This window comes from Mesocricetus auratus, unplaced genomic scaffold, assembly GCF_017639785.1.
Source record: "Mesocricetus auratus isolate SY011 unplaced genomic scaffold, BCM_Maur_2.0 Super-Scaffold_100020, whole genome shotgun sequence".
Classification (NCBI taxonomy): Eukaryota; Metazoa; Chordata; class Mammalia; order Rodentia; family Cricetidae; genus Mesocricetus; species Mesocricetus auratus.
The window spans coordinates 2,821,106-2,836,056 of NW_024429201.1; the positions used below are offsets into that span (position 1 = coordinate 2,821,106).

The 14,951-nt window shown below is 38.9% G+C and overlaps 1 protein-coding gene across 4 annotated transcripts in view; it reads left to right on the forward strand.

The window, feature by feature from the left end:
- Nucleotides 1-14,951, forward strand: part of Parp8 (poly(ADP-ribose) polymerase family member 8) — a 171,725-nt gene that overhangs the window by 108,879 nt on the left and 47,895 nt on the right. For all 4 annotated transcript variants that reach the window (XM_021234514.2, XM_021234515.2, XM_005082778.4 and 1 more), the window contains exons 9-10: nt 8,956-9,016; nt 9,434-9,524. In XM_021234514.2, the coding sequence (XP_021090173.1) occupies nt 8,956-9,016; nt 9,434-9,524 (152 nt within the window). The remainder of the gene's footprint in view (nt 1-8,955; nt 9,017-9,433; nt 9,525-14,951) is intronic.

Here is a 14,951-nt window from a genome sequence, read left to right on the forward strand (position 1 = left end):
CTCATCTGTAATGCTTAGGTGTCCAGAGAGTTAGAGTTCATGAAGTGGAGTGGAGGCAGCATACTGCAGAAGCTGATAGCTCACACCTCAAACCATAAGCAAGAGGCAGAGTGAATTTGGAACCACTTCAAACACTGAATGTTCATTCAAACACATGCTTCTTCCAACAAGACACAGCATCTAGGCTTCTCAAAAAGCATCCCCAACTGGGAACCAAATATTCAAATACCCTAGACTATGGGGGACATCCCCTTCATACCAACACACATCTCCTAACTGCATTGACTGGCTTTTTACATGTATGACTTGTATAATTTATGGTTTTTTTATTCTTTTTTTTTAAATTTAGATAAGAAACAAGGTTGCTTCAAAAGTCAGTTCCAGGTCCCTCTCCCTTTCCCTCCCCTCCTCCCGTGCCCTCCCTCCCTCCCCCCCCCCCCGTTATCCCCTCGTTCCCCCAGGGAGGTTGAGGCCCTCCATGGGGGTGTCCATAGTCTGTCATTTCATATAGGGCAGGGCCCCTAGACCCTTCCCCAAGAGTTCAGGGTGAGAGTGCACCTCACATTGTTCTATGGGAGTCCAAAGTCCGTGTGTATACTTGGGATGGGTACTGATCTGCTGCCCAAGGCTCAATAGATTACCTAGGCCTCCTCACTGACACCCAGATTCAGGGGGTCTTGATCAGTCCCATGCTGGATTCCCAGGCTGATGCCTGGGATTCAAGAGTTAACCTTTGTCTGGTCAGCTGTTTCTGGGGGTTAAACCAGCCCAGTCTTAATTCCTTTGATCATCAGTCCTCCCTCTCTGATACTGGCTTTCTTGAGTTCAGCTCAGTACTTAACCAGCCACTAAATGTAGTTTCTGTTTCCCAGACTGTCTGGCCATAGGATTGTAGGCTGGCACTCCCCAGATCTATGTCTAAAATCCATATATGAGAGAGTACATGCCATGTTTCCCTTTTTGTGACTGGGTTACCTCACTCAGGATGGTTTCTTCTAGTGTCATCCATTTGCCTGCGAATCTCATGATTCCATTATTTTTTTCTGCTGAATAGTACTCCATTGTGTAGATGTACCACATTTTCTCTATCCACTCTTCGGGTGAGGGACATCTAGGTTGCTTCCAAGTTCTGGCTATTACAAATAAAGCTGCTATGAACATAGTGGAACAGACATCTTTGTTGTATGAATGGGCATCTTTTGGGTATATGCCTAAGAGTGGAGTTGCTGGGTCTTGTGGTAGGTTTATTCCCATTTTTCTGAGGAATCTCCATACTGCTTTCCAAAGTGGCTGAACCAGTTGGCACTCCCACCAGCAATGGAGGAGTGTCCCCCTTTCACCACATCCTCTCCAGCATAAATTGTCATTGATGTTTTTGATTTTAGCCATTCTGACAGGAGTGAGATGGTATCTCAGAGTTGTTTTGATTTGCATTTCCCAGATGGCTAAGGATGTTGAGCACTTTCTCAAGTGCCTCTCAGCCATTTTAGACTCCTCTATTGAAAACTCTCTATTTAGTTCTGCAGCCCACTTTTTAATTGGGTCCTTTGGTGTTTTGGAGACTTACTTCTTGAGTTCTTTGTAAATTTTGGAGATCAACCCTCTGTCAGATGTGGGATTAGTGAATATTTTTTTCCCATTCTGTGGGCTGCCTTTTTGTCTTGCTGACTGTGTCCTTTGCCTTACAGAAGCTTCTCAGTTTCAGTAGGTCCCATTTATTAATTGTTGATCTCACTGTCTGTGCTACTGGTGTTATGTTCAGGAAGCTGTCTCCTGTACCAATTCGTTCAAGGGTACCACCCACTTTCTCTTCTATGAGGTTCAGTGTGGCTGGATTTATGTTGAGGTCTTTGATCCATTTGGACTTAAGTTTTGTGCATGGCGATAAACATGGATCGATCCGCATTCTTCTACATGCCAGTCTCCAATTATGCCAGCACCATTTGTTGAAGATGCTTTCTTTATTCCATTGTATATTTTTAGCTTCTTTGTCAAAGATCAGATGTTCGTACGTGTGTGGGTTAATACCCAGATTTTCAATTCGATTCCATTGGTCTACCTGTCTATTTTTGTGCCAATACCAAGCTGTTTTCAGGACTATAGCTCTATAATAGAGCTTGAGGTCAGGGATGGTGATGCCTCCGGACGTTGCCTTGTTGAACAGGGTTGTTTTGGCTATCCTGGGTCTTTTGTTTTTCCATACAAAATTGATTATTGTTCTTTCAAGGTCTGTGAAGAATTGTGCTGGGATTTTAATGGGGATAGCATTGAATCTGTAGATTGCTTTTGGCAGGATTGCCATTTTTACTACATTGATCCTACCTATCCAAGAGCATGGGAGATCTTTCCATTTTCTGAGGGCTTCTTTAATTTCTTTCTTTAGAGATTCAAAGTTCTTCCGATACAGGTCTTTCACTTGTTTGGTTAGCGTTACCCCAAGGTATTTTATGTTGTTTGTGGCAATTGTAAAGGGTGATGTTTCTCTGATTTCTCTTTCAGCCCTTTTATCATCTGTATATAATAGGGCTACTGACTTTCTTGAGTTGATCTGGTAGCCTGCCACTTTGCTGAAGGTGTTAATCAGCTGTAAGAGTTCCCTGGTAGAGTTCTTTGGGTCATTGATGTAAACTATCATATCGTCTACAAACAGTGAAAGTTTGACCTCTTCCTTCCCAATTTGTATCCCCTTGATCCCCCTTTGTTGTCGTATGGCAATAGCTAGAACTTCAAGTACCATGTTGAAAAGGTATGGAGAGAGTGGACAGCCTTGCTTTGTTCCTGATTTTAGAGGAATTGCGTTGCGTTTCTGTCCATTTAGTTTGATGTTGGCTGTTGGTTTACTGTATATGGCTTTTATTATGTTTAAGTATGTCCCTGTTATCCCAGATCTCTCCAAGACCTTTATCATGAAGGGGTGTTGGATTTTGTCAAAGGCTTTTTCAGCATCTAGTGAGATGATCATGTGATTTTTGTTTTTCAGCTTGTTTATATGGTGGATTACGTTGATGGATTTTCGTATGTTGAACCATCCCTGCATCCCTGGGATGAAACCTACTTGATCGTGGTGAATGATTGTTTTGATGTGTTCTTGGATCCGATTTGCCAGTATTTTATTGAGTATTTTTGCATCAATGTTCATGAGGGATATTGGTCTGAAGTTCTCTTTCTTGGTTGTATCTTTGTGTGGCTTGGGGATCAAGGTTATTGAAGCCTCATAGAAAGAGTTTGGCAAAGACCATTCTGCTTCTATTGTGTGGAACACTTTGAGAAGAATTGGTATAAGCTGTTCTTTGAATTTGTGGTAGAATTCTGCACTGAGGCCATCTGGACCTGGACTTTTTTTGGTTGGGAGACTTTTGATGACAGCTTCTATTTCCATAGGGATTATAGGTTTATTTAAATTCTTATCTGTTCTTGATTTAGTTTTGGCAAATGATAGCTGTCCAGGAAGTCATCCATTTCCTTTAAATTTTCGAATTTTGTGGAGTACAGGTTTTCAAAGTATGACCTAATGATTCTCTGGATTTCCTCAGAGTCTGTTGTTATGTCCCCCTTTTCATTTCTGATTTTGTTAATTTGCATGTTCACTCTCTGCTGTTTGGTAAGTTTGGACAAAGGTTTGTCTATCTTGTTGATTTTCTCAAAGAACCAACTCTTCGTTGCATTGATTCTTTGTATTGTTTTCCTGGTTTCTACTTTGTTGATTTCAGCCCTCAATTTGATTATTTCCTGGCGTCTACTCCTCCTGCGGGAGTTTGCTTCTTTGTGTTCTAGAGCTTTTAGCTGTGATGTTAATTCTCTGGTATAACTGTTTTCCTGTTTCTTCATGTGAGCACTTAGTGCTATGAACTTCCCCCGTAGCACTGCTTTCAAAGTGTCCCATAGGTTTGGGTATGTTGTGTCTTCATTCTCATTGAATTCGAGGAAGTCTTTAATTTCTTTTTTTTATTTCCTCTTTGACCCAGGGATGGTGCAGTTGAGCATTATTCAATTTCCATGAGTTTGTAGGTTTTCTGCAGTTTGTGTTGTTGTTGAATTCTAATTTTAAGGCATGGTGGTCTGATAAGATGCATGGAGTTATTCCAATTTTTTTGTAGCTGCTGAGGTTTGATATGTTGCCAAGTATGTGGTCGATTTCTGAGAAGGTTCCATGTGGTGGTGAGAAGAAGGTATATTCTTTTTTATGTGGATGAAATGTTCTATAGATATCTGTTAATCCCAGTTGGGTCATTACTTCTATTAGACCCTTTGCTTCTTTGTTGAGTTTCTGTCTGGTATTCTTGTCTAGTGGTGAGAGTGGTGTGTTGAAATCTCCCACTATAACTGTGTGGGGCTTTAGATGAGATTTAAGTTCTAATAATGTTTCTTTAACGAATGTGGATGCCTTTGTATTGGGGGCATAGATGTTCAGGATAGACACTTCATCTTGGTGGGTTTCACCTGTGATGAGTATGTAATGACCTCCTTTATCTCTTTTGATTGATTTTATTTTAAAGTCTAGTTTGTTAGATATTAGGATTGCTACCCCTGCTTGTTTCTTGGGTCCATTTGATTGAAAAATTTTTCCCAACCTTTAACTCTCAGGTAATGTCTGTCTTTGAGGGTGAGGTGTGTTTCTTGTATGCAGCAGAAGGAAGGGTTCTGTCTTCGAATCCATTCTGCTAGTCTGTGTCTTTTTATGGGTGAGTTAAGGCCGTTAATATTGAGGGATATTAATGACCATTGATTGCTCATCCTTCTTCGATTTGCAATGGTTGTTGTTGGTGGAATTATGTGTGGAATTTCACCCCTTTGTTCTTTTGGCTGTTGGTAGAGAGGGATTCTCTAATGCTTATGTTTTTCTGGTTGTAGTTAGCTTCCTTGGGTTGGAGTTTTCCTTCCAAAATTTTCTGTAGGGCTGGGTTAGTGGACACATATTGCTTGAATCTAGTTTTGTCATGGAATATCTTGTTTTCTCCGTCTATAGTGATTGAGAGCTTTGCCGGGTATAGTAGTCTGGGATGGCACCCATGGTCTCTTAGTGTAGGTAGAATATCTATCCAGGACCTTCTGGCTTTCAGAGTTTCCATGGAGAAATCAGGTGTAATTCTGATAGGTCTGCCTTTATATGTTACTTGACCTTTTTCCTTAGCTGCTCTTAATATTCTTTCTTTATTCTGTATGTTTGGGGTCTTGATTATTATGTGGCGAGGGGATTTTGTTTTGTGGTCCACTCTATTTGGTGTTCTGTAGGCTTCTTGTACCTTCATTGGCATGTCTTTCTTAAGGTTGGGAAAGTTTTCTTCTATGATTTTGTTGAATATGCCTTCTGCCCCTTTGAGGTGGATTTCTTCTCCTTCTTCTATACCTATTATTCTTAGGTTTGGTCTTTTCATGGTGTCCCATAATTCCTGGATGTTTTGTGTTAAGGATTTGTTGGATTTAAGGTTTTCTTTGGTTGATAAATCCATTTCTCCTAGTGTATCTTCAACACTTGAGATTCTCTCTTCCATCTCTTCTATTCTGTTGGTAATGCTTGTATTGGTAGTGCCTGACTGTTTGTCCAGCTTTTCTATTTTCTGCCTTTCTTCAGATTGTGTTTTTTTTAATGTCTCTATTTCAGTTTTCAACCCTTGCAGCGTTTGCATTGCTTCTTGCAATTTTCTGTTTATCTGTTCGTCTGTTTGTTGCCTTTTATGAACTTTTTGGTTTTTTCTTTCTTCCATTTCTTGCATTGTTTGGTTTGCTTTATGTTCCATTTCTTGGATTTTGTGCTTTGTTTCTTCTTCCATTTCCTGCCTTTTTTGGTTTGTTTCTTCTTCCATTTTTTTCATTTTTTGCTTTGTTTCTTCTTCCATTTCCTGCCTTTTTTGGTATGTTTCTTCTTCTAATTCTTGCATTTTTTGCTTTGTTTTTTCTTCCATTTCTTGCATTTTTTGCTTCATTTCTTCTTCCATTTCGTGCCTTTTTTGGTTTGTTTTTTCTTCCAATTCTTGCATTTTTTGTTTTTTTCTTCCATTTCTTGCATTTTTTGGTTTGTTTTTTCTTCCATTTCTTTGAGGGATTTTCCAATATCCTCTTTTAGGGCCTCTATCATTTTCATGAAAGTGCTTTTAAGGTCGTTCTCTTCTGCTTCCTTCCCATTGGAATGTTGGGGTCTTGCTGGTGTGGAGTCTCTAGAATCTGGCGGTGTCATATTTGTTTTTCTGTTGCTGACTGTGTTTTTGTATTGTCTCTTTCCCATCTCTTCTTCTAGTGGGTGCAGAAAGAGCCCCTTACTGGTCTGGGGACCAGAGTTCCCTTTTGGTGGGTGCTAGCAAGTCCAATAATCTGTTGGTTCTTCTATACCTTGTCCAAATGGTGGTCCGTGGGTGGAGAAGAAGAACAGGAATCTGGGGCGCTTAGCCTCCTACCTGGTCCCCTGGACCCTATGCTGGGTCCTGTTGTACCTGATCCGGAACAGCTACTCCCCTGGTCTCCCTGGCTCCTCTAGTTTCCTGGTCTCGTTGGTGGGAGAGAAGATCTGGAGTCTGGGGTGCTTGGCTCCCGCCGGGATTGGGAGTTCTGTGCAGTTCCCAGGCGATCTGCAGGCTCTGGAACACAGGCTGGGATGCCGGCCTGTTTACTATAATTTATGTTTTTAATGAACCATTTGCCTATGCTTAGGCTCATTAAATTATGACCACTGAGCCTGTTTCTGATATTCAATAGAGTACAAATGGATTGGAGTTACAGAAAAGAAGTAGAAGAAAAAAGCAAAATAGGACAGTGTGTAGCAGAGAATGGCCATGCTTGAAAATTCCTAAAATATTTATATTCTTGACCATCATAGAAAAAGTTTTCTGTACCTGTAACTTAGAGGCATAAAGAAAATGTATTTGTTCAGTTCTTATTTTTGTCATATTTGTTATATAATTTCATAAAAATGTGATTTCCTTTTATGAAGAACATAGATGGTGTGATGATGCTGTTGTTTTAAAAAGTCAATTCCTATGTCAATAATTAGTCATTAAAATGTTTGTATGAAAAACTTAAACTGCATTTCCTAAAAAATAAAGATGTGTTCCACGGTTTGATATGTTTGAGGAAAAAATGAGAGGGTTACATTATTATTTATACCTTTATGCCTCTTTGGTCATGGAAACAAAAAATACCAAAGTATCCTGCTAGATTCCTTTATCTATTGAGCTATAATTAAATCATATCCTCATTAAGTTATAACATCTTATACTTAGAACCATGTAAACATGCCACAGTCATGTACTATATTTGCAATATTAGTGTGTACAGTACATAACAATTTTGTTGAGTCTCTTTCTGTGTTCTACGTACTATAAACAGGCTTGGATTTTATATATGGATAAGCTCCCCATTGACTTTTTAAATTGTTTCACCACCTCATATACGCATACAATGAGTCTTAGTTATTTTCACCTTCCTTTATTCTCTCCTTCTATTGAAATCCTTGTCAATAAGTATAGCTCCTGCACTCATGTCTTTTTGCAGGTGTGACCCACTGAGTTCAGTAAGAGTTACCTGCCTAAGTGTAGGTGGGATATTATGTAGTGTAACCCTATTGACTTCTTCATTTTTCATTTGACACCTTTTTTTTTACTTCCCTGCTTGTGAATTCCCTCATTAATATTAATTTTAAATTGTTTAGTTCACAAGGTTATCATGAGGAACTAATGATTGGTATTCATTACAAAGTGGTGGTCGTTGAATATTGGGCAAGTTTAATGCTTGTATCAGTGACTGACAAATAAAAATATTCAAGTATTATTGCCACAGAGTTGTGATGTATAAGTCACTTTATTGCTTTATAAAGCATATGCCGTGAAAACAGTAAGACATCGTATCTGTAATGTTGATGGATCCCCTTTCTATCCCGACCCCGCCTTTCCTTTCCACTCCCTCTTTCCCTCCTTTAATTCTCATAAATTCAGACTGACCTTGCACACACTACGTAACTGAGGCTAACCTCGTACTTACAGTGCTCCTGACTTTACCTCGAGGCATGCAGCACCATTCATGATTTTATGTAGTCCAGTGTTTCATGTATGCTTAGTGAGCACTCTCCCAGTTGACCTATATCTCCAGCCATGTTTTGTGGACATTAAATTATCACATGTACATAAAACCCTGAGGACATTTTCTGTCAGTTATGAGCTTAATTTAACTATTGTCTATTAACTTCTATAATTTTGGTTATTTCTATATTTTATCCCTGACTCTATATACTATTCATAATAATTAATATGAGCATATAGGAATATAGGCACATGTATGAAGAATATTTTTTCTTTTCATTAAATTAAAAACCATGGTGTACAAAAGTTGGTCTTCATAATTCCTTTATATAACCCAGGAATAGAGCTCACAGGCAAAGTGCTGGCTTAACATATGCATAAAAAGAAAGAAAAGCTAGGGAAAAAATGAATCCCAAACTGGGTATTGGCCAGAATGCACTATGTGGATCACACTATCACTATTTAGTTGTGTGTCACTGTATCAGACTTCGGGCTACCTACACAAACAATACAATGCTGTGTAAATAACAGCACCTGGACAGTTTTCCAAACCAGAAGTAGAAGAAGAATCCATTAACATTTTATTGTACCTCTCATATTTTCTCACATCAGAAACTCCTTTCTTGCCTTTAAAATCAGTTCCTTGTCCCCTGAGTCGGTGGTAATACTGGAGCACTCACTAATGTGATTCGGGACTGGGACTGTTTGGTACCATCATGGACCAAGGAACCCTTAAATTTATGTATGCAAAAGCATACATAGTATATACATGCTCTGTAGTACAAATAGCCAAAAGAAAGATGTCAGTCCAAGTAGGCTTTATTCATATCCAAAGTCATTTCTGATCCTAAAAATTAGCAATTAGAATTAGTGACTACAGTTTTATAATAACCAGTCACATACTATTAAGGAAAATGAAAAAACTCATGTTAATCTTTGCTTTCAGGGAATATGGAGCTATTGATGACGTAGATATTGATCTGCACATTGATGTCAGCTTTCTGGATGTAAGTACCAATTTCTATACTATGACCAGCCCGTTTAAAGTACATCTATCTTTATCCTAAGAAACTCAGTTTTGGATTGCTTTATAGCACCATTACATACTGCTTTTGTTAAAGTGATTTATGAAGACTGATCAATGAAGCTGAGAGAATGCATCTTTTTCATTGTTTTTCCATATATCCTGAAACGTCTGTGTTTTAATTATAGTACTTCATTACATAAGTTCTCAGCTTTTTTTTGTCATACATAAAGGCAAAAATGAAAGAGTACTTTGGCCTCTTTTTACACAACATTGTTCTTTGAAATAATTTGTAGGTCTTTACAATTTATGGATTCCATTAGCTTAAGTTTAAAAGTTATGTTTTTTTATTTTAAGGTCTAAAAGATGCCAAACTTACCTATTCGATATATTTGTGCAGGAGGAGATTGCTGTGGCCTGGGAAGTAATTCGAACAGAACCTATTATTGTCCGACTACACTGTTCACTTACACAGTATTTAAATGGCCCAGGTTAGTGTTACTTCTCTGTTGTTTCCAAGATTAACTATGCACTGCCCTTTAAGCAAAATGAGTGTTTATTTGATAATTCTGAACTTAAATGTTAATTACCTCGATAATGGTGTAGGTTCTATGCTAAGAAAGATGATTTATCACTCATATAGTTAAGGAAATAAAATAGATAATGTTAAACTGCATAGGCTTTCATAAAGCAAACAGTTTCTTTGAGGAAAAAATCAAAACTTAAGAAGCTTTGAGTACAATTTTAGCTCAGTATCTATGTGTTGGATTGACCTTAGATTTCTTTTTTATTTTCCTGTTCATCCAACCCATGACTTCCAGAGAATTTAGCTTAGAAGACAGTTACAAGTGGAGATCATGGTAGTATTTTTGCTTTTTGAATTCCTATATGATAGTGCTGCTGTATTCAACTGACTGTTATTAGAAACAAAGGATTCTACCAAAAACAAATTTTGCCCAAACTTATCAGAGGGCTAAAATGAGAGAGAGAGAGAGAGAGAGAGAGAGAGAGAGAGAGAGAGAGAGAGAGAGAGAGAGAGAGAGAGAGAGAGAGAGAGAGAGATGTGTAGAGGTAGAGACACTGTTCTGGAGAGGAGACAACCAACTATTCTAGGACAAATAATTAGGTTTTATCTTATGATTTTGATTATTGCAAACAGATAAAATGGTGAAAAGCTCTTCATATTAAATTTTATTGAGAGGGCATGTTGCGCCAGTTACACTAATTACATTATTTGTTTAGTGTTTTAGAATTTCATACATGCATACAATAACTCCTTCCCTTCCTCCCCTGATGAGTTTTACCTTTTAATCTCACATGCATCCCCGTCCCCCCACTTCCCCTCCCCCTGTCTCTCCCTCTCCTGCTCCCTCTCTGACCCTCTCCTTTAAAACCTGAATTCACTTAGTGCTGTTGCTAATTGCTAGTTGCATGGGACATCTACCAGTGCTTGGATAGTCTCTTAAATCCTTGAAGAAAACACACTCTCTCTCTGACAGTAGCCATCAACTGCCAGGATGCAGTGGGCCTGGGGGTGGCACTCAGAGAGTCATCACATACACTGTGTGACTTTGGTTGGCTTGATCTTGTGCATTTAGTGACAGCTGCTCTGAAGTCATGTGTACAACAGCCCTGCCATGTCCAGAAAACACCATTTTTCAGTATTTATTCTGCTCTTACAATCTTTCTGCCCACTCTTATGAGATGATACCTAATCCTTGGGAGGTGGGAGTGTGATTAAATGAGACAGTATTTCTTTAGGTGTGTTTTGTAGTTTTTCTATGAAGGTATCAATATTTATAGTAAAAGGAACTTGTAAAAATTTGTGACTAATCCAAGATTTAGGCTGACCTACTTCACAGTTCTCTTTGAAAAGCTTTTACTCCTGTGTTCTAGAAATGTATGAACAACACTAATTTGAAGTACATCATTTAGTTGGGGCTAATCTTTCTGTGAATAGAAGAAATGGAAAAAGCATTTTACATTAAAGAGAAGGATAATTTTTATTGTATATGCTTTTAAAACAATTACATTTGTTATAGTAATAAGTGTTAACAGAAAATTGCTGATCTATACAGGTTCAGTTCCTGATTATAGGCACAAACCCTCTTTTGTTGAAAATGTTGGACAGTTGTCATTAATAAGCCCTTTTGTTTAAATCAGCTCATTATTGGTATGTCTACAGCTATGCTTAGGTGATCCGAGTATATATAATGAATTTTCATCATTTTCACCCCCATTATGGGGAAGACCTTCTTCTGACAACAGACTCCTCCTGCTTTAATGTCCTGTGTATGTGTGTGTGCATGTGTGCACACATGTATCTCCCCCTGAGTTTAATTAGGATTCCTTGGATGAGCATGAATATAGTGTTATTTCCTGGAACACGGGCAACTTATCAGGGGCTACACCATTGAAGAAAACATTAGCTTGCCTGTAGACCAGTGATCCTCAGCCTTCCTAATGCTGCAACCCTTTAATGCAGTTCCTCATGTTGCTGCTGTTATGAATCATAATGTAAATATATGACATGCAGATGGTTTTAGGTGACCTTTGTGGAAGGGTTGTTTGGCTCCAAAGGGGTCCAGAGGGATCATGACCCACAAGTTGAAAAGCACTGTTGTAGATCCTCATTGAGTAGTAGGGTCTTCCGAGAAGGTCTCAGTCTTACGCAAATCCTTTGCAGCTAACTACAGCTGTGGTGAGTCCATGAGTTCAGTGGCCATGTCTTGTCCTGGAGACTGTTTCATGGCACTTTTTGCCCACTGCATTCTTTTCATCCCTTTTATGGTCATGTTTCCTGAGCATTTGGTGTACTGCTATAGAAACTCTGTTTAGTCATGGTCACTCCACAGACATCTCTCAAGAAGTGATGTTTATCTTTCTTATAAAAAGATGTTTGTCATAGTTTCTAGCTTTATGTATTAGTACAGCTGTGGTCTCCTTATCCCTTCTCTTTTGATGAAGCTTGACAAGTACTGGCTTGCTGAGTCAGACTTTAGAGTTCACTGTATTTCTGAACTCATATTACTGGTTTTGAGAAAGTTACCAAGTTTTTAAAAACATTGTTACAATGCCTTTATAAAATGCTTTTATAGTTAATGAAAATTACAGATAGAATCAAGGTTCTGTCTACCCTCCATGCTGTTTCCTTGACTGTTGTTTTATATTAATTCATTAAATAGAATTAGTTATAGTTAATTCATTTCAACAGTATTAGTCATATTATCACTTGACCTTTGGAATATTTTTAAAGTAGAATTTTGTGAGCTGTTTTTGTATATTCTAAGCTTTTAGGTTATTTAGATGGTATTGCTAGTGACTGAGTGAGTCAGTATTTGCTATTTATAGTTTCCTTAAAAATTAATCATTTTAATATAGTATTGAACTTGTTATCTAGGTTTTTATGCAATGATTAGGTTTTCTTTTTTCTTTGCTTCTTTTTTATTTAAATTGGAAACAAGCTTGTTTTATATGCCAATCCCAGTTCCCTCTCCCTCCCCTCCTTCCCTGCCCCCCACCAATCCCCTATCCTATCACTTTTCTGTTCCTCAGTGAGGGTGAGACCTTCTGTGGGGGATCATCAAAGTCTGTCACATCATTTGGGACAGGGCCTAGACCCTCCCCAGTGTGTCTAGGCTGAGAGAGTGTCCCTCTATGTGGAATGGGCTCACAAATTCCATTCCTACACAAGGGATAAATACTGATCCACTACCAGAGGTCCTGTAGATTGACCAAGTCTCCTAACTGACACCCACATTAGGGGGTCTGGGCCAGTCCTATGCTGGTTTCCCAGCTCTCAGTCTGGGGTCCATGAGCAACCCCTTGTTCAGGTCAGCTGTTTCTGTGGGTTTCTCCTGCCTGGTCTTGAGCCCTTTGATCATCACTCCTTCCTCTCTGCAACTAGATTCCAGGAGTTTGGTTCAGTGTTTAGCTCTGGATGAAGGCTCTAGGATGGCATATAAGGTAGTTATCAGTCTCATTATAGGGGAAGGGCATTTAAGGTAGCGTCTCCACTATTGCTTAGATTGTTAGTTGGTGTCATCCTTGTAGATCTTTGGACATTTCCCTGGTGCCAGATTTCTCTTTAAACCTATAATGGCTCCCTCTATTATGGTATCTCTTTTCTTGCTCTCCCCTATTCTTTCCCAACTCAATCTTCATGCTCCCCCTTGTCATCATCTCCCCTCCTCTTCTCCCCTTCTCTTTCTCCTAACTCCCTCTCTGCTCCCCACATGATCCCAATTAGCTAGGAAGATCTTGTACCTTTCCCCTTCTCCACGGGACCCTGTATGTCTCTCTTAGGGTCCTCCTTGATTCCTAGCTTTTCTGGTGGTATGGATTATAGGTTGGTAATCCTTTGCTCTATGTCTAATATTCATATATGAGTGCGTACATATCATGTTTGTCTTTTTGTGACTGGGTTACCTCACTCAGGACGGTTTCTTCTATTGCTATTCATTTGCCTGTGAATTTCAAGATTCTGTTGTTTTTTTTCTGCTGAGTCGTACTCCATTGTGTAAATGTACCACATTTTTTTTAAACGTTCTTCAGTTGAGTGGCATCTAGGTTGCTTTCAGGCTCTGGCTATTACAATGATTAGGTTTTAAAATTGTGTTTTTTTACTTTTTAGAATTGTCTGTAATATGCTGGATAAACATCATTTTCAAACATTATAATTTTCTCTTTGTATATCACCCACTTTCTTCACTGAAGACTTTTACTTCTTCTAGCATCTTTGGACCTTGCTATACTTTAAAATTAAGCCAAGGCCTTTTAGGTTTCTTACCCTTCTCTTTTTAGTCGCTTTTTAATCTGTCTGTGAGAAGATGCTACCTTTGAAATCTTAGGGAGAACACAGTCTTTCATTTTTATCTTTTAAAAATTTATTCTTGATTCATGAGTGTTTTTCTGCATATGCGTCTGAGCACCGTGGGCATGCCTGGTGCACTACGGGGCAAGGAGAGAGCATCAGATCTTCTGCAGCTGGAGTTGCAGCCATTTATGAGCCACTGTGTGGGTGCTGGGAACTGAACTGGGGTCCTTTGCTGGAGCAGTAAACACATTTAACCGTTGAGACATCTCTCTAGCTACTCATTTCTTATACTTTCCTTTGAAAAAATACTGAAAAAAAACAGTAATTTTCTTTTAATGCAGTGATTTCTTGGTTGGACACATGAGACTGGACTCATGTCCACAGTCTCCTTCACTTTTACGTTAAGAGGTAGACCATTTTCAGTATGGAACTTATGGGTGTCTGGAGAATGGAGTCTTCCATCCCCGAGTAGGACAGCATGGGCTAAGTGCCATGGAACACATGTGATCTGAGTGTGGCCTTCAAAAGGACGCACTTTCTACAGTCATCCCAACCCTTACTTTTGCTGATACATTTGGTGCCCATTTGGTGTCACACTATGTTTTGTGATTTGTGCAAGAATTTTTCTCCCCTTTCATGTAATTACACCACTCCAGCGACTGTCCCCCCCTCCCCCCGCCTCCCAGAAGATACTCACCAAGAAACATTTTTTTCTTCAAAATCTGGAAATTAAATAAAACACTTGATCTCAAATTCCCTTTCAGTTGGTAGTGAAGTACAGTGTTTTCTTTACTGTAAGATTTTATTACTAGTTTTTTTCTGCTCCCTTTGTTCCTTTTCTTTTCTCTCTTAAAATCCGCTCAAACCAGATTTCACAAATCAGTGTTCACCATCACTTCACAAACAAATCCGTGTTCACCATGACTTTAATATTGCTAATAATTCTGTGATGAGTTTTGAGGATTCATTTTCGCACGCCATCTTAATTGGTTAATCCTGTTGTTTCCCTTTCTTGAAAGCATTTTGTGAATGTGGGTTCAACAAGTGTTCTAGAGTCTCCACTCTCTTGGCTGTCCCTTACCAGGCTTCTGTGATGGATGCC